Here is a 22,886-nt window from a genome sequence, read left to right on the forward strand (position 1 = left end):
GCGGAATCAAATCCTGGAGCTGGGATTGACATCCAGGTTCATGCTGAGTTGGTTATCTAACAGAGAGCGGGAGGCTTTCGTCTGGAGCTCACATGAGGGGACACTTTGGCGATCTGGCCAAAGGCGGGGAATCCATGGTCACATATGTTCAGGGGCATTTTTGACAGGATGGTCTTGTATGCTACTGCAAGACATTGGTGATGGACACAGAGACATGCTATGATCTTCTCTATTTTCAAGTGTTTGGTACGATCGACATCGACATCAGGTTCTCTCCGAGGCACCTTGGTGGTGGCTTGATCACCCACTACTTGGGTATCCGTGGTTCTACTTGGTGGTTCTATGTTGTATAGTTTCTGATCCTTTTTCATTGTACTATTGTATTGTATCAGATCACTCATGATCTGAGAGAGGGTGTTAGCAGAGTATTTGTCAGCTCATGTGTGAGTCTGAGCTTGATCTGGGCTGGGCATTTTTATTAGGTATTTTAGGTATTTTTCTGGTGTGGCATTTTATGCCATTGGGGCATGTTATGCACCAGTTGGCCAGCATTAAATGTTGTCCGACCAGCATTATTGCTCCCCACTTTTTCAGCCTATTTATACTTAGTGGCTCCTCCTCAGTCAATCACTTCATCTTCACCATCTGCAAACTCTGTGGAGAGAGGAGCCAGTGCCAGTGCCCACGCAGCCAGTGACTCACTGTTGTATGCGACTGTCTCGTGTTCAGATATATGGATTCCATTTCCCGTGCATACATCAGAGTTCTCATCTGTATTGTGTTCTTTTCTTTTTCCTCTTTTTGTCTTGTGTTTCAGCAGTTTATTTCAGCACATGTTTATGCTTCCACCGCTGCTCCACTTCTGACAGTTGTCCCATGGATACCAATTGTTTATGCTCATTAGCAACTTTGTACTCTTCCAATGGAGGCTTAGGCATTTCCTTCTATTCTTTTGGCTGTCCCGAAGCTCTAGAAGGTGTCTTCTTCTCTTAAGCATTTTCTTTTGTTCTTCTGGCTATGCCGAAGCTCTAGAAGGTGTCTTCTTCTCTTTGCCTTTGCTGTCCTTCTTTGGGGCACTAAAGAATTGAGTAAGCTGAGGATCCTTTGCCAATTCAGCAAAGAGATTTGCTGCTATTCTCATCCGATCTTTGAACTATCATCAAATTCTTCATCCTCTTGCTAGTCATTAGCATCTTGAGGGATGGAAATCCCTACATTTGGGTCATTTCCCCTTTCAGCTTGTTGTCCATGCTAAGAACCTTGTTCAAGATCATGCATTGCGTTTCCCCCTTCACCACATAAATGGCCAAGCTGAGATGCATCCTCACCACTTGATCCAGTATCATCGTGTGAAGACATACTTGCTGAAATCAGCAGCTGAGCACAATTTCAGCAATAAAACAAAGCTTTTGACTTGCGATCAAGTGCCTTGCGCCTAGCAATTCAAAGGATTTGATGATATCTTGGCAATGAGACCATGAAACTAGCCTTCCTTCCATGGAGGGATGATAATAATCTAATTATAACTTGATTATAGCAAGCAATAACTAATTAAATGCTAAAACACAAACATTTACCAATCAATCTTGGATATTGGACACCCTGTTGGCCTAAAAACTAGCACCCCTTTCATTATTTCTTTATCTTTAATTGCAATTGAATTCACATACAATGGGATTTCTTCAATCCCCTTCACAATCCAAAAGCCCATTGCTATCAATAATGACCAACAAGTCTTCAAATTGATTTACTCGGGCAATTGGCCTTCACTAACTCCTTGGGAAATGAAATTTTCCCCAAATTCGAATGTTGTCTTGTCCCTCACTTGAATCTTCTTGAGAATTAATATTTAGCCCTAAAAATTCAAGTCTTGAGGCTTTAATCTCTTGGTACACTTCCTAAGGTTGCTGTCAACTATATATTAGGGTTTACAGCCAGCTGAGAAAAATACAAATTTTCAGCCTCCAAGAATTAGAATGCTGAGATTTTTGAAGCAAGGCTGGGAAATGGCTAGAGAATGAGAGAAAATGTTGAGTAGAGAGAAAATTCAGACTTCTCTCATGAGAAAATGGAAGAAATCAGCTGCTGCCCTGTCTAGACAACCATAAAAGTTGTCTTCATTGATGAAACACACCAAATATGATGTTTATGTGGCTAAACAATCCTAAAATTGTTGTCACCTACTATTGTAGTTTCTTCAGGGCATGTCACCAGCTCCTGGAGAGTCTCTTGCTAGTTGAAAATGGTCTATCAACTATTGTAGTAGCTATGGCAGCCGTCTCTTTGTCTCTCTCATCTTGTACAAGGCTAGAATGACCCTCTCTCTCCCCCGACCTTAAAAAAGTCTTTCCTACTTGCATGGGCAAGTTTTGCCAAGCGACAACCTGCCAAACTCAAATTTTTAGCATTACCTACATTATTAAATTAATTTTCAGCTTTAATTTCTCAAAAATTATCTTACACTTATTTTAGTGCCCAAAAAATTAGTCTAACTAGTCAACAATTAAATTGGTTGGGCCAATTTATCTCCCAAGTGTTCCCGAGTCTTCTTTAGCCCTTGAATTGGCATTAAGTAACATTAAATGCCAAATCCCTAAAGTCACCAAAACTCATATTTATGGCTAATAAAATGTCTTTGGCCAATTTTCGACACTAGATACCACCTAGTATTTGTGCAACATTACTTTAGACAACTTTTGCCTTTGACAGCCAATGATTTTCTCGGATCCTTGACTTGTAAACATGAAAAAATCTTAGTTGCACTTCACATGTGCAACACATCCTTAAACATTTAATTAAAAATTAATCCAAATGTAAAATAGAGAAATCAAAATTTCATGTCCTCTTGACACTCCCTGCCTTCTTATTCTCCATCCTTGCACCCAAGTGATGTCTATTTTTCTTCCACTACCTATTGAGTGAGAGAAAGAGTGTGAGGGAGTAATGGAAAGAATGAGGAACCAAGACATAGAAGCCTCTTATCCTCCTTTGCTATTCTTTTTATTCTTCATTGTTTAGAGAGAAGTGGATCAATGTGGCAAACATGCACTTAGAGCAAAAGAGGAGCCACATACAGGTCGTGAGACCATCAAGCTCTCTTGTGATGGAGTATTACAATATGAAAGATATGTTTTGGTGAGTCTATTACAAAATCTTGGATCTCTATTGTATTTTTGCTTTCATGGGATTGAGAGGAGAGGGCATAGACAGTTCGGAGCTGGAGTATGAGCCATTATGTTTGAGATGCCTTAAAAGCATAAAAGCACAAAAGAAGAAAACTCTTGAATAAACAAGAGTCCATCAAAAGTCCCATTTGTTGAGTGTAAGCCCAACATTTTTTGTTTCTTTGTTGAGACAACGACAAAATCCTCAATGGTTACTCAAGGAGTATGAGGTCATGAGTACTCGAAAGGATTAAGGCGTTCTTCTTTCCAAATAGAGAAGGCATGACTAATCTGAAACATTCATGGCTAGCTTAGGACAACTAAAGTGGCAAATCAGGAGATTGAACTTGTTGAAAGAATAGATCCTATGCTCTTCACATAGATGATCTTTTTGAAAAACACACGAGTTAAAGTAGTCAGGCCATGTTGAAATGGAAGCGGCTTGATGAAATGAAGTAGAGAGTAGGATAGGATAGTATTTATTTCTTCTCTTTTCCATTTAAAAAACTCATAAAAACCATAAAAAGTCTCCCTTTCAATCTTATGTTAAGCTTAAAATCATGAATATATCTATTGCTTTAAATGCATTGAAGCACTTCAAGACGCACATTGCTTGTAGAGCACAAAACTGAAACATACAGATTGTGAACATAGTTATTATCATTTGTCATGCTTCTTTTGAGTATAGAAGTGATAGCAAAATGGCTATGCATCATGTCTACATGTAGTTGAGTGTGGTTGCTTGTTGCCCATATGCATTTGAATGAGATATCAGATTACATTGATAGACTTCGAGGGGAGGGATTTAGTCTAGGAGGGGCATAGATACCCATATTATTGTATGCAGATGATATACTCTTATCTCTAGCACATCGGAGCAGTTGCAACGCCACATAGATGCGTTACAGGCCTTCTGTCAAGATAGAGATCTCACAATGAACCTTGGGAAAACAAAGGTTATGATGTTTAATACCTCCACCCAGTGGATTCAGCAATCAGTGCCCCTTTTCACATATGGAGAGGAGATAGTGGAGGTTTCGTAGAGATATGTTTACTTGGGAATTACATTTTCAAGGCTGAGATTCACTTTGAGGAGGGCAGAAAAGGATAGATTGACACAAGGCTATGCAGCCCTAGGTCAATGGAGAGCTATTGTGCACGCATACAGTTTTAGGAGCCTTGAATGAAGCTCTAGCTCTTCAACACTTTGGCCGCACTAGCACTTCTATATGGGATCCCCATATGGGGATCGAGCCTCTATCATATGAGAAGAGCCACTATCCAAGGGAGATGAGATATACAGGGATGGGAGCAAATGGAGAGACCAGTTGAATCGATGATTTTACAAATGATCACCGGAATAAGCCCTTTGTACCACATGAGATCATCAAAGCAAAGATGGGCACACCACCCATAGTGGCTGAGGCCCTTTTCCAAACCATGACTTTTCTACATAGGCTCTAGAGCTTGCCAAGTCAGAGGTACCCCCGGCTCACACTAGAGTTGTCTAGACAACTAGCATTACAAGGGGATATGAGTGTTGGTATGCTCAGACAAAGACATGGTTATGACTACATGGATTACACATGGATCACCTCCCACCCCTATAGTACAACTTAGATTGCCCTCATTTGGAGCTCAACTGAGAGGAGCTGAACCCCATCATCGGGATGGACATTATTCAACTACACATAAACAGGACATGGGCGACACCTATTGAGGATCTCGGGATGAAGATGGCTTTCTACTAGAAACATCTTCTGCACTTATCTCCCGATGGCTTTGTTACTTGTGTGAGATACATGGATGCATACTTGTCTCATGGTCTACCATGCGCCATTGGACAACTCTGTACATCCTCACACCAACTACAGATCAAGACAGGTAGATACGGCACAGATTTCCTCCCCTTAGAGGACACCATTTGCCAACTTTGTTAGCTTGAGCCAAACATAGAGAAACACTACATACGCAAATGCCCAATGCATTATGAGATTAGAGGACGCTTCCATTGCCTATTTAGAGAGGTATTTGAGCCATTATCTAGGGTGATGGATTTTCAAGACCAGATGTCTCGGGCTCTTCTTATTGGAACATAGAGAGAATCTTTTATGGACTCGGGATCAAGCACATGGAGAGACACACCAGCATACACTAACAGAGTTCTACAGAGCATCGACCACTCCCTTTGCCACAAAGCCCCCATCGGACCAATTAGTGGCCCCACCCTGGGGAGTCACCCTAGACATAGCCACTCAGAGATACAGACAATACTACATCGTCATTAGGGAAGCGTCTCTATGTTAGATAGACCCATGAGAGATATCTTGGGATGAGGGAAAACCCAGAGCAATTCCACATTGTATCTAGTTTTGACATTATCCTTCATCAGCTATGTATTGCTTATTCTCCATTTAGTTAGTTAAAACATTAGATGGCAGCTATTTTGGGACTCGGAAAAATTCCGTGACTTTCAAATGTAACACTTTGGCCTCATAGGCTGATTTGGCCTTTTATAGATGTTAATATAACTTTCTTTCTTTTCTTTCTTCTTATCTGATGAGAGATGATGAAACCAGTTGTATTGGTTATGGTCTCATAGGCCACTCTGCCCTTTTAGAGACGTTAATAGATCTTTCTTTCTTTCTTTCTCTCTCTCAAAAAGTAAGATGGTAGAGATGGAAGCTTGAACTCAAGGCTGTGCACACAAGAATAAGATGGAAGCCTGAACTCAAAGTTGTGCACACAAGAATGAGACTTTCGATTCATTTTACACATCTTAGCTATCCCTGCCCTGCCCATTCCAATTGACTGGCTGCTTCTCCATCTCCTCCTGACAACACAGGAGTCTCTCCTCCAGCACCTTGCACAAGTGTTGCCAAACACATAACAATACCATGCTAATGCCTGCAAGCTATCCAGTGTTCAATCTATGTGAGGCTCCACAGCACAGTGTTCAACTACCAAACTGTTTAAAATCCATGGCATATGCTGTATCAGTATTCCAGCAAGATGAAAGGACATTGAGTAATCAAGTAGAATTTTTCAAATGAAATAGGTGGATGAAAAGCACTAGATTGTGAGAACCCAAGCCAAGTGGCTGGGAAGCACTTTCAAAATCTCCAGAAAGTACTTTATGCACACTAAGCAGCAGTTTTTTGTTTTTTGTTTTTAACTAGAGAAAAAAAACCCAAGCTTGCAAGTAAGCATATTGCTCAAATTGTGAAAAGATACCTTAAATAGGTAGGTCCACGAATCTTGAAAGTTGAAGGCCTAACTATAGTCCAGCTACCTTTACTGACCTTGTCTGCAGGGCAAAAGGGTATCTGTGATCCTGCGACAGGTCTTTCTATGAAGCTGTTCAACACAACTGTACACAAGGAAAGGAAAACCAGTCAGAAAATGTGTTGTTTAGAGGAAACAGGAAGAACTTAAATTTTTGAAGTGGGAAGGATTGCATACAAGGGTCAAGGTTCTCATGAAAATCGTGTGAACGTCGCTTGAAAGAAAACCGCAGCAATGTAGGGACCGCCTTTTGTGCAATAGGGCTTGAGGGAGCTTTTCTTTCATTTAAGCTTCGAGAAGGGAGAAGCCGAGGTAAACAAGATATCTGTGAAGATTTTTCCTGGTGATCACCTGCCATGTCTTTTTTGAGCTGGAAATTTGAAAACCCATAGTGAAGATATTTCTACAGGCTTATTCACACTGAGAAATAAAATCATTACCTTCTTCTGCAGCCTCATGATTTTCTCCACATTCTGGTTTCAAAAGGTCTCCTTCTACAGCAGTTTGGTTCGGGAAAAAGACCCCTAATTTCTTCTTCTCACCTGGGCTGACTGATCCACTTTGTTGTACAGGAGGTAAGTTGCCATCCACCACCAGGTTTTGCATTCTTTCTTTTAACAGTGCAAAACTTGGTCGTGGACTCCCTTGAGAGCCATCTGGGAGGCTCAGACTCTTTCCAACAGCAGGTAATGAATCTACAAACACAGTCAGAAAATCACACTTCAAGAAAATACTTGTTTGATGATCCTGTTGCTGTACAAATATAGCCTTCAAGGTTATAGCAACTTACCACCATACACACTTCTAAACTCTTCATCAGTGTCTGATCCCAGAGAGACATGCGAATCAAACCAGACTTCATCTGTGCTTTCTGGAGAGAAAGAAGAAGAAAATTATATTAATGTCCATAAAAGGCCAAATTGGCCTATGAAACCAAAATGTTACATCTGAAAAGTCTGGGAATTTCCCATGTCCCAAAATAGCTGTCATCTAATGCTATGAATAACTAAAGAGAGAGAGAGAGAGAGAGAGAGAGAGAGATTAACATCTACTAAAGACTAAATCAGCCTACAAGACATATCCATGTACAAGAGAATATTTTCATGGTATCCTGAAAATGAAGAGTGAAAAATCCTATCTAATGTGCAATGAGTGTGTGCCTCATCATCCAGGCAAGCCATCAGTGTATACAAGTACGCCATTTGGGGATGTGAGACCATATGTGTGAAAGGTACAGCAATGCCATGCAGATCTAACTCTGCACACACACACACACACACACAACTAAACGATTAATTTGTTCAACTACATAGCAAAGCTGGAAGGAATAAACAGTACACTGCTTAGACAAACATCTGAAAATCCTAGGACCTAATAATAGGGTCCCAATACATAAACACATGGTTTTGAGGTGACAATCATACACAGGACTTCACACGCATTGCGGTGGGATTGAGCCCTCTAATATAAGGTTAGCAAGCATTTGACTGTAGTCTTTCCCAAACATGTATGGTAAGTGTACCATGTGTTTGCAATTGCAGCCCTATCTTCATTCATCTAGACACCAAAAGCTAGTGGGAATGTTGTAGCAATGGGTTTTAGTGTGTATAGACTAGGGTTTGAAATGTATGATGTCTAACCCTAACCCGTAAATCAGAAATTCCAACCCTAGCAATGTAGGAGATGTGATGTCCTGTATGATATGTCATTGGAATGGGCTTCTATGTGATAATGACTTGCATAAATCTCACAAGAGATTGAGTGTGAGATCACAAGATGTTAGGATATAAGTTGATGTCACATGATGTGACACATGGCAACTTACTAGTAATGGCATTAGTGTAATTAACCTGCCCACAAGTGTGAGCTATGACAAGATGTGTTATTAAAGAGTTGCCAATGACAATCATTTTCCAAAGCAAGAAAGTTGACCAGGAGTACATAAAAAGGCAATATGTTAAAAATAATGATCCATCCTACATTCATATGAAAGCATGCCTTTTATTGCATTGTGTGTGCTCCTTGTTGACCATCATTTAAACACCTGCTTGCATTGTTTGCAGCCTACAGCTCTGTATTGCATTGTTGAGGGATTGTAGATTGAAGAATGAGGACAGGATGATTCATGATTGTATAATGCCATGCTTGGAGCTTGTTTGTTCCTAAGAACTTGCTGTAGTTGATATAAGCCCAAGGATAGTCTGATGCTGTAAGGGGCTGTATAAGACCATGCTTGGAGCTTGTTTTCTCCTAAGATCTTGCTGTCAGTGTTCATAAAGGTCCTTTAGGTTGCTCTGTCTCTGTGTTGGTGACATTTTAATTGCTTTTATTGACTTGATTATTATTGTATTTAGGGTTTTTCTAATTGAGCTGTAAAATGTCACTCAAGGCTTATCATTTTAATGATCTAATTTGAAGCACTTTATATATGCTCCTTATGTTGAGAATGTTCTATTCTTAGATTCCTGCCGTATATGACAACATGGAGTTGGTTTAGTTCATGTGGTCCTCCATCAACAAAGTAGGCTATTCCATCCTACATCAGGTCAAACTTCTCCTCCTCAGAAAAATGCAATTCTTCTAAAGAAAATGGAAGGCTGGGTCTTCCCATTTAAGCCGAGTTTGCCACAAACAATAACCAAGTGTGCATTACACTATCCTTTTCCATCCAATAATTCCCAATCTTTTATCTCATATTATTACAACTTTAACAAGGCTAGTAACATTAGATGTGGTAGCTCATGCCTTCCAAGTAGAACCTCTCTAAATATAAATAAATTTTAATAAACTCAAATAATTTTAGCTAATATCTTTGAAGTAGAACCCCTAAAAATAAAAATGGATCCAACTCAAAGCTCATACTACTTTGTTAAACTTCGCATATTGCAAATTGATACTGATCATGAAATGAAGTTCAGGAGAATTATGGCACCTTGAAAACTTTGTTGTGAAGCAAGAGCATGCTTTGACTGTGGCCCTATATCACAGGCTTGACTGTGTATTACCATTGTCCCATGTTCTACATGAACAAACTTGCCAACTCTACGTTTGCGCATCCAAACAGTCTTTTGTTTCACCTTTTCACAATCCTTTGAAATATCATTTCTAGACTTGACACAGTTTGCAGTTCGTGGCTGCTTATTTTGTACTGAAAGGCATCCTCCCATTTTTTGAATGCTTTGTCATGAACAGTTCCTGCAACCACAAAATGAGGCTTCCAACCCACGTTATGCAAACCATGCTTGTCATCTCAATACAGAAAGATGAACATCTCATACAGTAAGGCTCCCCAACAAGTTTCAAAACAAATCCATAGACTAAGGTTTAATTTCCTTTTTCCATTAAAGGTTACACTAACACTTTAATCTTCTCTACATTCAAAAGGAGTAAGTCATAGTTTTTGCAACAAAAACTATAACATGAATGGTCTTTGTAAGAAAATTGAAATACTCATTATGCTCCTCATGATTGCCCTCATTTTTTATGCCATGCTGCTCTTTTCCATTATCATTAAGCTGATAGTTGGCAATGCTGATGGTGGCATGGCCACTGCTCAAAGTACTGATCGAGTGGTCCATAACCTTGGTCCTATTCATCATGGTCATGATACTATCATACTTAGCATTTCTGCACCAATGTAGTGTGGCCACTTAGGAAGTGCAATACTCCATAATACACCTTTGATAAATTTCCTGCCAACATGACAGCCAAGAAATTTCATTTAGTCCCTTTGGGACTCCATTGAAACTTATCCATTGGCTCCTCCTCTGGGTTGGTCGAAAGGCAGACCAAATGCCGAAAGAATTTTTGCTAATTAATAATGGTTGCCACAAATGTGCATAGGTCAGTATATTCCCCCATAGATATTTTGATCTGCAAGCTCCATGTCCAAATCTCCTCAATGGAAAATGGATAGCCAAATGCCTCTAGTACCAAACTCCTGATTTGTCAAGCGGCTATTCATGAGCTCAGCCACAATGTGAGAAACAGAGAAGAAGGGCAACCATATCTCACTAGTATCCAAATGCTGAATTTCTCTCGTCTAATGCCCTGCATCAAAACCTAGTTGTGACCATGGAGTAAGTTGAGAGTTTCTCCAGTTCCATATCAAATTTGACTATGTTCAAATTTTGGGTCAGATAAGGTAATCAAAGAAAGGATAGAATGTATGATGAATAGTATAACACAATCTGAGGGAAGAAGAGCATGTAGAAATGATGAGAATATAAAAAGTGGCCATGGGGTTTTGTATCTCAAGGCCAACCGGCAAAATCTTTGTCTGCAGCAGTACAATCAGCAGCAGTTCTCTCTAGCAATGATGAGGATGATGGCAATTAGGGCAGCAGGAGGTTGCTATGATGGTTGGCGCAAAAAATGCAGCAAGAGAGAGTGATGGCAAAGAAAAGCTAGAGGTAAAGATGGCGATGAAAAGTCCGATAAAGAGGGATGGAGTGGCCAGCCCGATTGTCATTCTATCAGACATATTGAGTCATTTGTCCTACAAAACATTTAAACTACCTTTTCCTTTAAAGCAATCTTTTTGTGGCTGTTTTAAGAGTTAAATTAGGCCACAAAATTGATTTAGGCCCTAAATTTACCTGCTCAACACCCCCTCTTAGACCCCAAAAGATGCCGAACGGGAAGAACCATAACTCTGCCTACTAGTCCCAACCCCAACAGACCAATGCATTGGACTAAGGGTGTCACCCAAGACTGCTCAAGGGAATACCAAGATTACAAAGGTGATGAATATCTTCTTTTGAGCAGCTTGAGTTAAAGGGTCTTCCCACATACCCTTCTTCTAGGCCATTGGTGACTAAGAGACTTCAGCCTACTCAGCTATCCCCCCAGTTACCAACTTACCAGTGGTAATGCCAAGACACCTTCCCCCAGGCCATCAGTGATGAGCCGCTTCAACCGACTCATCATCCCCCTAAGTCACTTGCGACAGTGCTAGATGTGTCAATCCAACTACTTGTGGCTGTCTCTGCACAGCCAAGGCCTCCACAAATACAAATCTACCAGTCTCTCCGATCCCAGACACTCGGCAAGGGGGAGGATTCCTCTTGTGAAGAACGAGGAGGATTGGTCCATAGATCCCCCAGTTGATGATAGAAGGAAGCAAGAATAATCTGGAAACAGCTCCAAATGATCCCCTAGACTCTGTTGATTTCCCTTCTCTTCATGAGGTTGCACAGATTCAAGAGGAGACAAGATAAAGTTTATACAAGCAGCAAAGGGGACAGGTGTGTCCTGTGGAGCCAACCTGGTCAAAGGTACATAGCTGTTCTCCATGAGGATACTCTCATGGTACATTCCAAGATTAGGTAGGCATTTGTTTCATTACAGTCGAAGCTTCCTAGGGCAAGATCTTCATAGAGCAGTTATTGTAAGATTAGAGGATATTCTAATGCTACAGGAGCATCATCTCATGGAAGACAGGATATCCCAATGTAGTGGGAAGTTGTTGCTAGAATAGAGCTTCACTTACTAGGCTCCAGCAGTAAGTGCCATGGAGGTTAAAGCAGGTGTCTACATTTGTGTGGGTGAGAAGTGGCTACATGCTGTCGAAGACTAGGCCATCTCAGTCTCAAGGGGGGCCTTATGGGTGTCTATGAGAGTATATGAGCCATTTAGTGGATTGTTGGTCGTTTATGCCCCTAATGGACAATGGGGAAGGAGATAGTTTTGGACCACTCTCATTTGGTCTCTACCTTGGGTCAATCAGTGGAAAGTCAATGGGGATTTTAATCTAGTAGAGACCTTGGAGGATAGAAGGGCCGAAATCTAGATACACCAACTTCGTCAAAGGAGGAGAGTAAGCAGCCTAGGAGGATTTTATATTCTAGATCAAGGGTCAAGTCCCTTGGTTTATGGCTGACTTTGATAGATCAGCGGGATCTCATCAGTTTTCTCAATGTGTGTGTGTGTGTGTGTGTGTGTGTGTGTGTGTGTGTGTGTGAGAGAGAGAGAGAGAGAAGAGAAACCACTAGATCTCCTTGATAGACAAATTCTATGTGGATAACTCTGCATCTGATGGGCGGCCTAGTTGGCATCATTCCTGGTACCACCCTATTAGATCACACACTAGTACAGCTATTTCTTTTGGAGAGAACCAAAGAAGCCACTTTCAATCTCAGGGTCCCTAGCCACTTTTATTAGAATGAGGATCTTGGAGATGCCATTGCCAAGCTTTTAGGGACAAGGTCCTTCTCAGCGTAGCAAGGCAGCTAGGGATTTGGATTACTTGCAAGAGATTAGCTCAGGGCCACTTAGAGAAAATAGTTGTTTTGGGAATGGGGCCCACACGGGGGCTTGGAGAGGGGGGGGATTTATGCTGGGGACTGATAGAGCCTCACTAGCAGCACTTTGGAGAGAGGAGAAAAGGTGCCCAAGATTGCAGGTGGATGCAAGAATTTTTGTAGAGCCTCAAGAGCTCTTATCAATTGGTACAAGTTTTATAGAAATTCAGTTTGTGACCCTCAGCAAACCAAACTAGAGACATCCTACAGGTATCACTTGGGTCCCCTTAAGAAGCACCTTGCTAAGGTACCTTGTTTGCTATGTGGCATCGATATTACCTCAAAGTAGCAACTAGCACTCTTGCAGCATCAAGCAAAGCTCTTGTGCTAGAATATAGCAAGACTTTCTCCAGCAGAGAGGGTAGAGGCAGTACCCACGTTTGACTTGCCACTATTTAGTGTGTACCTCTTACTGCGCTTTCTCTATGAGAACGCACAACAGAAAAGAACAAGAATCAAAGAAATGAAACATATTGATCACAAAGGTACAAAGCTACAATCTGTCAGCCCCCACACACAATACGGAGCATCAATGAGGGCACTAGACACAAGACATAATGATGAATGAAGAAATGGTGAGGGTGTTGAGCTAAAAGTGCATTACATGCTGATTAGCCACATTAAACAACCCCAAAACAAGCTTAATTAATTAAATTACCAAACTTTCATTGAAAAGAAATGTGTTCCTAGGGAGTCTATGTGTCCCATAAGCCAAACCCTAATTTGGGAGGACCTAGCCATCTATAAATAGATAGACTGCCCACTAATCAGCCTTAATCTCGTTTTTGCAGTTTGCAGGTGCCTAAACTCTATTTTCCACACCCCGCACAGAGGATATCTAAGTTCAAGTTGCTCTCCATTGTTTTGCTATTAGGCCCTCCACATCAGCTGGTGACCTGATTCAGCCTGTGTTTACTACTATACAACCATCTGCTGCTATTGTTCGAGACCTGCCTGCTGTTGCATGCTTGCCATGTGGACTGCTGATTTGTGTTTTGCTGTTCCAATTGCCACATGTCATTATCAACCTGTGTTTTGCGGTTTGCAGCCACCAGGGGGCTGCCACATCATCATATCAGACTATGTTTTGATGCCTTCTACACTATCTGCCTGTCTATAATTGATCCGAACATCACAGAGCTATGTTTGCACTGCCAGCAATTCTAGAGGCTGCCTAATACATTTTGGGATCTGTCAGAGTACGGCACACTCTTTTGCGCACTCTCTCTACCCCAATCCTTGAGACATAGGAGTTCCAAGTTCATTACTCACCTTGCAAAGTGTGTTTGCTGCATTAAGCATTGTATTTGTTTATTATTCAGATTTATTTATCATTTGTGTTCATTGTCTGCTCCAGTGAGATACAAAAGCTATTACCCGCTAATGGCTCCCCAGGAGCTACCTATTTTCTCATCTCCCTTGTATTGCTCCATGGACATCAACTCTGATACAAGTATCAAGGAGATTCTATGTGATACCCCTCCCTCCACTCCCTTGTCTACTCCAGTTTGAGAGGCCACCTTTGGCAGTTGCCTCATTTCTGTTCCATTGGAGCCCTAGATACCTTCCATGACACTGCTGGCAGCACTTCCTTCATCATCGAACTCTTTGGAGGCCATGATCCATGAGTTTCTTGATTTCCTATCTCATAGTAAGGGGGATTCAAAGGGGGCTCATCTTTCTTCTTTTTCATGGGGGATCCCATTCCTTTGGCTTCAAAGGAAGTCCCTTCTCATCTTATGGTTCTTCACACACCCTGTTGACAACCCTCTACCTTCTTTTAGTGGTTGACATTCCCATGCCATCTCACCCATTGATTCTCGTTTATATCTAGGATCTATAGGTTCTTCCTAATTCAGGGCTTTGGATGTTTCAGCTATGACTTGGTGGCTAGGCCTTCATTGTTGGGTATTTGACTCACGCCTCACTTACGCCTACACTCATATGGGAGTGTCAGTGATCAGTAGGACACTGGGGCACTCTTTACTCTCGGTAGGAGAGGTTTTTTCCCCCAGACTTATAAGTCTTATTTTCTTACGTGCTTATGTTACACACTTATGGGCACTTACCGTGTTCAGGTGTGAACACCCCCTACAACCCTAAGGTTTAAGGGTTGTACTTTGTACTTTCAGCTTACACTCTTTGAGTCTATTCGTTTTGGGTGTCGTACTTCACTCTGTCTCACTCACTCTCACACTGTCTACTGCACTCTCAGCTGCACCTCGATCCTCTCACCTCCCTCACATTTGGTATCAGAGCTCAGCTCTAAGCTCAGCTCCTGTCTGCAGTGTGCAATCCCGACCGCACCTGCACCCCTGTACCTGCCTGTTCGTGCTCCTGCTGTACTTGCCCTGGTCCTGCAGCTAACGCTGCTCCTGCAGCTGCCGCCTACTCAGGCACTGCCAGTCCCTGCGCGCGCCACCTGCCTGCGCGTGTCACCTGTACCTGCACGTGCCCTGTACCTGCGTGTGCTGACGTTGCTCCTGCAGACGCCGCCAGTCTTGGGCGCCGCCTCATCTGCCCAGCGCGCCACCTGTTAGCGCCGCCAGTTCCAGGCGCAGCCTCCTCTGCCCAGTTCTGTCTGCACGAGCCACCTGTCCGTAGGACGCCACCTCCTGTACCTGCAGCAGCCCACCACCAAGTTCGCCAACCTGTTCCTGTGCACAGACATTGCCCCGGGATCTGTGCCCATCGTCAGTCAGCTGCAATCATTCTGCAGAGGTAACATTTTGCATTTTTTATTTCAACACAGGAGTTCGTGCAGCAGCAGGATCAGTTTTCTGCATTGGGACACATGCTTGTGTCTGTGACAAAGACACATTAAATGCACATTCTGGGGTATTTGTGACAGAAATTTTGGCAGAAATTTTGGGGATTTTGACATTACAGTGTTGCTGAGCACTGTTTGCACCTTGGGAAGCATGCATTAAAGACAATTCTTGACAGAGTACACCCTTGCACATTAATTGCAGAAGTGTGCTTGCTGCAATTTCTGGAAATTTGCAGATTTCCAGCCCTTACTGCTTTGACATTGCTCATTTGTCTTTGGAAATTTGTCATCATGGCAAATCAGGGAGGTGATGTATTTACCTATGTATCCAAGGAAGACAGATTGGATGGAAACAATTATTCGCTATGGTCATTCATGATGAAGAATGTATTAGTGGCTAAGAATTTATGGGATTATGTCACTGGAGAGGAAACTAGACCGGGAGTTGTAGCTTCCGTTACTCCTCCTCCTCAAGGGGCACGTGGACAACGGGGACCTCAGCCCGCTCCACCTCAGCCACTTCCTCCAAGAACTGCAGCTCAAAAAGCTTAGGATACACGAGATGCACACGCTTTGTCGCTGATTGATTTGGCAGTTCAGCGGTCCATCATCCCTCACATTCGTTCAGCATCTTCTTCACGAGATGCATGGCTGACTTTGGAGCATATGTTTGCAGGAAAGAATGAGACTCGAATCTCTTTCTTGAAAAAAGAGTTAGAGACTTTGAAGATGAATGAGGGTGATTCTATGCAGGATCACTTGAATAAGATTCAGGACTTGCGGAAGCAGCTCATGAATGTAGATGAGTACTTTTCAGATGCACAGTTGATATCCACCACCTTGAAATCCTTACCTCCTTCGTACTTGTCTTTTCATACTGCCTTGAACCTCGCCATGAGGATTGCCGAGCACCCACTCGCTTTTATTCAACTGGTTAGTTTGCTTCTAGAGGAGGAGCAAACAAGGAAAAATAGTGGTATGGATGCTATTGTCTCTGAGCAGGCTTTTGTGGCAAGACAGAAAGGCAAAAACAGCAAGGTAAAAAATGCTCCACAAAGTCCTGGTACTTCTGGCACATCACAGAATCAGACACAAGGGGGGACGCAAGCTAAAAAGGGAAAATGTCATTATTGTAAGAAGCTAGGCCACTATATCACTGAGTGCAGGAAGCGCATTGCCAAATAGAAGAAGTAGGAGTCAAGAATGTCTGTTTCTACTACTCCTTCCACTGCTAGTGAGTCCGCATCCTTTGTTGTAGACAGGGACTATTGTTTTTACACTTGCAGTTATGACATCTCTTGGGCTGATAGAGCACTTAGCTCTACAGAGGATGCTGACACTTGGTTCTTTGACAGTGGTGCTTCTAGGCATATTACATCTCGCAGAGATTTGTTTGCTTCAGTTAGTGCACCTCCCGTTGGGAAATCTGTACAGTGTGCCAATAATGCATCATACCCTGTTCGTAGTATTGGGGAGATTCAACTCACAGCCATTGATGGCTCTATTCTCCGCCTGCAGGATGCTTTGTTTGTGCCTGGGATCAAGAAGAATTTGCTATCTATTTCTTCTTTGGCACGTTGTGGTTTGCAGGTCACATTTGATGATGACCGTTGCATGGTTAGAGATAAAGAACGCATGACTTTGGTCTTGACAGGATCTTTGTGTCATGACCTTCTCTCTCCTCCCTAGGCTCGTTTTCTATTTGTGGTTGCCACCCTAACTTTCTCTCTCCTCTATTGGCAACATTTGCATCCAACAACTATCGCTCAATTTTTCTCCTCGCGTACTTGCGTTTTTAATCATTCTCTCTCCTGCACTTCCATCTGTATCAGATCCCAACCTTCCTTGGTTGCACTTGTTGGTATTCGACACACGGAGATTGCCTTGCTGCGGTCCAGGATCCATTTAGAGTATGACATACTCTTCAGCTTATAACCATTGCCCTAATCCCAGAGATACGAGAGTTCAAGGTTCAATATTCACTGCATAGTGTGTTTGCTATATGAGCATTGTATACTCAATATTCATTCACTTCATTATTTATTGTGTTCATTGTCTCTAAGTTACCCTAACCCTAACTATGCTCTGTGTTTACCAATCTGTGCTTTGTCGTACGATTGGTTTTTTATTTTTTATGTTTAGGGCATTCCTTCACATGGTATCAAAGCTAGGTACTCTCTGAGAAACCTTGGCCTTTGATCGGAAAGCTCATCTGCAAAAGCAGGAACAACAAAAGCATCAAATGACTTCGAACACATTCACAACACCGCTCCAATCTCCACAACCAAACATGGACAAAAATGATTAGGAGTGGGCCTCCCAACTTGGTTCTACCCAATATGACATGGATGGAGAACTATCAAACTACCATGGATTCCACAAACCATATCAGATTTCTACCACTGAGTATGATCTCATTCTTATGCATAGGGCTCAACAAGAGGTTGAAGGAAAGCCTGAGTTTTCTCCTTTGGATTCAGTGCACAGAACTAATGATCTTGCATGACCTTCGGAATTTGTACTACACACTGGCCATCCGCAAATGGAACCTAGCTCGGATTACACATCACTTCCACAGTACCTCTTTTCTCCAATGCCAGGTACAAATCCTACTATTTTAAATTCTATGCCAACTAATTCTGTATTTTTTGTTGGATCGGGGGATGCTCCGTCAAGAAGGGATTTGTCACGGACATGCCACCATCAAGTGTACGGACTAATTTTTACTCATGCTATATGAATCCACACCCCATGCGAACGGACCCTTAACAAGACATCCTCGAGCCAACCACGTAAACCCAGCCTTACCATGTCATAATAGAACCTTCTAGAAGACATATGATGTCATCACCTGCATCATTGATGATGTCATCATGGAATATTCCAAAAGATCTTTAGCCACTCTCCAACATCTATAAAAGGAGGGGCTCACCATATAGCTCCTTAGTCTTGCCAATGCCAGTCCAGGGAGCTCAAGGAGTCAAGACCTCCAAGTAAGTAACTTCGAGTTCTAGTTCTAGTTCTTGTTTAGTCATGGTATCTAGTCTTGTCTTGTCTTCCATTTACTCCTGTTGTCTTGTCACCTTGTAATCTCATAGTACGAGATCTTGTCTAGTATTGTCTTGTATTTTGTTCATCCCTGTCAAGGGAGATCTTGTAATTCTAATATCTTGTATCTATACCTACTATTCCAAGTTGTGGAATCCTTTTTGTCCTATCGAATCCTATCGTCTATACCCACGGTCTCGAGTTGTGGGATCTTCCGTATCTTGTTAAGTTATCATTGTACCTTATGCCCCTACATGGAATTATCTTGTAATCAGTCTTGTAACAAATCTTGCATCTAGTCTAATCTCTCGAGCACAGTCTAGTGCTCCCATAACAAGTTGGCAAGACTACTTTCTAGCCCTATTGAGCACCATGGAGGCGACCCTTGAAAGAATCGTGGCCTCCCTTCAAAACCTCCAACAACGAATTCAAGTCTTGAATAGATAACAAGCGCAACTTCAAATAGAACACTCTATGTATCTAGACCCTGTGCTTCAAGAGACGCAAGACCAGATCCGAGACTTGCAAAATAACATAGGAAGGGATTAGATGATTCCACGTATTTATCAACCCTCAACAAGAGAATCCAAGATCAATATGCCAGAGAAGTTCAATGGTGACCGTTCAAAGTTCAAGGGATTCCTGCAACAAGTAAAGCTCTATATTCGCATGGGTATCTAGATGATGCTTCCAAGGTGGGATTCATTGGGACTTTGCTTTGTGGTCAAGCTTTATCATGGTTTACTCCAATCTTGGAAAAGAATATGCTAGTATTTCATAACTATGAGGTATTTCTTTGCGAGCTCACTTCCACATTTAGAGATGTAGACACTAGTCGACTAGTAGAAACAAAACTTCTGAAGCTACAACAAGGTAACTACCCTTCTCTGCTTATACATCTGAATTTAGGCAATTAATCTGTGATCTCACTTGGCATGAGGAGTATTTTATCAACCAATTCAAATGGGGTCTTCGAGATTACATCAAGGACCTCATGCTCAATATGCCTGAGGCAAAAAACACTCAACGATCATATCATGCAAGCCATCCAATGTGATAATAGATTGTTTGAGAGAAAGCAAAAAAAGTGAAAAGATTTAAGGCCATACCAATGGAACCCAGCCCCAATCAGAGAAGAAACCAAGCCCGGACTGATACAAATAGATAATACCAAATTTCAGTCCTTGACCCCACAATAAAAGCAAAGACAAAGGAGAATCATCTATGCCTATATTGTGGAAACCCTGGACACATCATCCTAAATTTTCCAAATAAGAGGGCAAGAACCCCAAGAGTTGCTGCAACTATTCTTGAGTAGGAAAACGAGGATCTCTAGTTGAAAATGAGACCGTACAACCAGACCTTTATATAAGGAAGGATCTCTTGATTCCAACCACACCCATGGAAACTTTCCTTGTCACAGTACAGATGATCTTGCCGAGAAAGACCCTTTCCCTCAAAGCCCTAGTCGACTCCAGAGCCTCCACATGTTTCATTGATGATGGCTTTGTGAATAGATACTAGATTACAGTACTCCAAAAGGCCAATCCTGCACCAGCTAAAGTCATGGATGGAAAACCTCTAGCATTTGGAGATTTTACCAAGGAAACCCAACCACTCATAGTGACTCTTGGCGATCACAAATCTCGTGTATGCTTTAATGACATATCTAGACCCACAAATCCAATCATCCTTGGGATGCCTTGGCTAAAAAAACATAACCCAGAAATTGATTGGGTTAAGCAAAAGATTACACGTCGTGAAGATCAAGAAAGTCGGTATATCTACGAGCCAAAGCCTTTATGTACACAGCAAGGCAGAAATCAACCTATATGATATATCATATACCAGCTCAAGAATCTAGTAAAAATGAGTTAGTCAAGCTACCAAGCCAGTATTAAGAATTCCAGGATGTCTTTGAAAAAAAGAATGCAAATCTCTTGCCTGAGCACAAACCATATAATTGTGCTAGAGAACTCCATGAGGGGGCTCAACCACCTTTTGGACCCATCTACAAGCTATCCCTTGATAAACTAGCTAAACTACGCAAGAACATTGATGAGAACTTAGCCAAGGGGTTCATTAAGCACTCAAAGTCTCTTGCTAGAGCCCCAATTCTGTTCATGAAGAAGAAAGACGGGTCACTTCGAATATGTGTGGATTATCGAGGACTCAACAAGATAACAGTCAAGAATAGATATCCTTTGCCGTTGATACCAGAGCTCTTGGAACGCCTTGAAAAAGCCAAGATTTTTACAAAGATTAATCTATGAGGGACTTACAATCTTGTACAGATCAAAGAACAAGATGAATGGAAGACAGCCTTCCGCACGAGATATGGTCACTTCAAGTATGTTGTTATGCCATTCGGTCTCACCAATGCTCCTATAGTGTTTCAACATATAATAGTGTTTCAACATATAATGGATGATATCTTCTGAGAGTATCTAGATGATTTTGTAGTTATATACTTGGATGATATCATCCAAAGGAGCATGAGCACCACGTAAAATTAGTTTTGGAAAAGCTCAGAGAAAAATGACTATATGCAAAACTTGAGAAGTGGTTTTCCATCAGACAGAAGTGGAATTCTTCGGATACAATGTCTCCCAGAGAGAAATCTTCATCGATCCCAAGAAGATTGAGACTATTCTTGATTGGCAAACACCCACATGTATCCACAATGTCCAATGTTTCCTTTACCAACTTCTACAAGATATTCATCAAGGATTACTCAAAGATAGTCACATCACTCACCAAACTCATAGGAAACTCAAAGTCCTCATGGATCCCAGAAGCCGAGAAGACCTTCCAAACCCCGAAGACCGCCTTCACCACTACCCCAATCCTAGTCCACCCAGATCCTACCAAGCCCTTTTTCTTGGAGACTAATGCATCAGACTATGCCTTAGGAGCCATCTTGTCCCAACATGGAGATGATAGTCATATGCATTCAATGGCATTCCACTCAAGGAAGTTCTCCCCTCGAGAGATAAACTATGAGATCTATGACAAAGAACACCTTGCCATTGAAGATGCCTTTAATACTTGGTGTCATTATCTAGAGGGTGGGTGCAGCCCATAAAGTTATCGTTTATACACATCACAAAAGTCTAGAGTACTTTATGACAGCCCGCACCCTCAATCAAAGACAATCCCACTGGAGAAACTTTTTATCTAGGTTAGGCTTTGTCATCACCTATCGCCCAGAACGCCAACGATGCCAATCGGATGCTTTATCAAGAAGATCCTACCTGGCACCTAAGAAGGGAGAAGAAGCTTTTGATCAACAATGCGCAATACTACTCAAGCCAGAGCATCTCCAGCTAGCAGCTATCTTCAATTGTCACCAAGATGACTCGACCTTGATCCAATTAATCCATGAAGCCCTACCACATGATGATTTGGCCAACAATGTCAAGAGAAAAAATCAAGAGGAAAAAGGAAATAAAGTTTGTGAGTGTAAGGAAACTAATGGATTGTTATACTATAAGGATATACTTTACATCCCTCCAGGAAAGACGAGACTCCAAGTACTCCAACAATGCCATGACACCCCAACAACAAGACACTTTGGAGTTAATAAGACCTTAGAGCTTATTTCAAGATATTTTTGGTGGTCCCAGATGTGGAAAGAAGTTTAGGAATATATAATATCATGTGATACCTACAACAAGGCCCAGGTACCTCATCACAAACCACATGGCCTCCTACAACCCTTGCCCATTCTAGTGCGATTCTAGTCTTCTCTATCCATGGATTTCATAACAGATCTTCCCAAATCAAACAAATATGACTCTATTCTTGTTGTGGTAGATAGGTTCACAAAAACGGCACATTTCATCCCTATCACCAAGACCATCACAAGCGTAGCTACCCCTAGGCTCTTCCTCAAATACATTTTCAGAGTACATGGACTCGCAAACGACATCATCAGCAATGGAGGTCCCCAATTCATATCTAGTTTTTGAAAGAGCCTTTGCAACCTCCTTGGAGTCCAAGTTAAGTTATCCACAGCCAATCATCCATAGACTGATGTCCAAACAAAACGGGTAAATAAAGTCTTGGAACAATATCTCCGTTGCACCATCAACTACCATCAGAATGATTGGTTTAAGCTCTTGTCCTTTGCAGAATTTGCTTATAATAATAGCATCCATGCATCTACCAAGCAAACTCCTTTCTTTGCAAACTATGACCAGTATCCATGGATGGATATACATCTCTCCAATCAAGTAAAGAACCCTGCCGCCCAAGATAAAGCTCAACACCTAGCAAATATACACCAAGAACTCAAGCAATAAATCCAAAAGGCTT

General features: G+C 41.8%; 1 protein-coding gene and 1 long non-coding RNA gene across 3 annotated transcripts in view; one reads left to right on the forward strand and one right to left on the reverse strand.

The window, feature by feature from the left end:
- The window catches only part of LOC148036386 (uncharacterized), a 75,635-nt gene that overhangs the window by 15,277 nt on the left and 37,472 nt on the right, over window positions 1-22,886 (reverse strand). Inside the window, exons 3-7 of one of the 2 annotated variants that reach the window (XM_087678383.1) lie at window positions 9,382-9,644; window positions 7,240-7,320; window positions 6,890-7,144; window positions 6,627-6,809; window positions 6,399-6,534 (exon numbers count right to left, since the gene is read on the reverse strand). In XM_087678383.1, the coding sequence (XP_087534509.1) occupies window positions 6,399-6,534; window positions 6,627-6,809; window positions 6,890-7,144; window positions 7,240-7,320; window positions 9,382-9,616 (890 nt within the window). In that variant the 5' untranslated portion in view covers window positions 9,617-9,644. The remainder of the gene's footprint in view (window positions 1-6,398; window positions 6,535-6,626; window positions 6,810-6,889; window positions 7,145-7,239; window positions 7,321-9,381; window positions 9,645-22,886) is intronic. The other variant, XM_087678384.1, reaches the window with a different exon arrangement.
- The window catches only part of LOC148036387 (uncharacterized), a 49,393-nt gene continuing 35,414 nt past the window's right edge, over window positions 8,908-22,886 (forward strand). The window contains exons 1-2 of the long non-coding RNA XR_015690936.1: window positions 8,908-8,994; window positions 9,642-9,728. This is a non-coding gene — a long non-coding RNA (uncharacterized LOC148036387). The remainder of the gene's footprint in view (window positions 8,995-9,641; window positions 9,729-22,886) is intronic.

The sequence above is a fragment of the Lygodium microphyllum genome, chromosome 5 (assembly GCF_053477565.2).
Source record: "Lygodium microphyllum isolate KBCC chromosome 5, Lygodium_microphyllum_v1.1.10, whole genome shotgun sequence".
In the NCBI taxonomy this organism is placed as follows: Eukaryota; Viridiplantae; Streptophyta; class Polypodiopsida; order Schizaeales; family Lygodiaceae; genus Lygodium; species Lygodium microphyllum.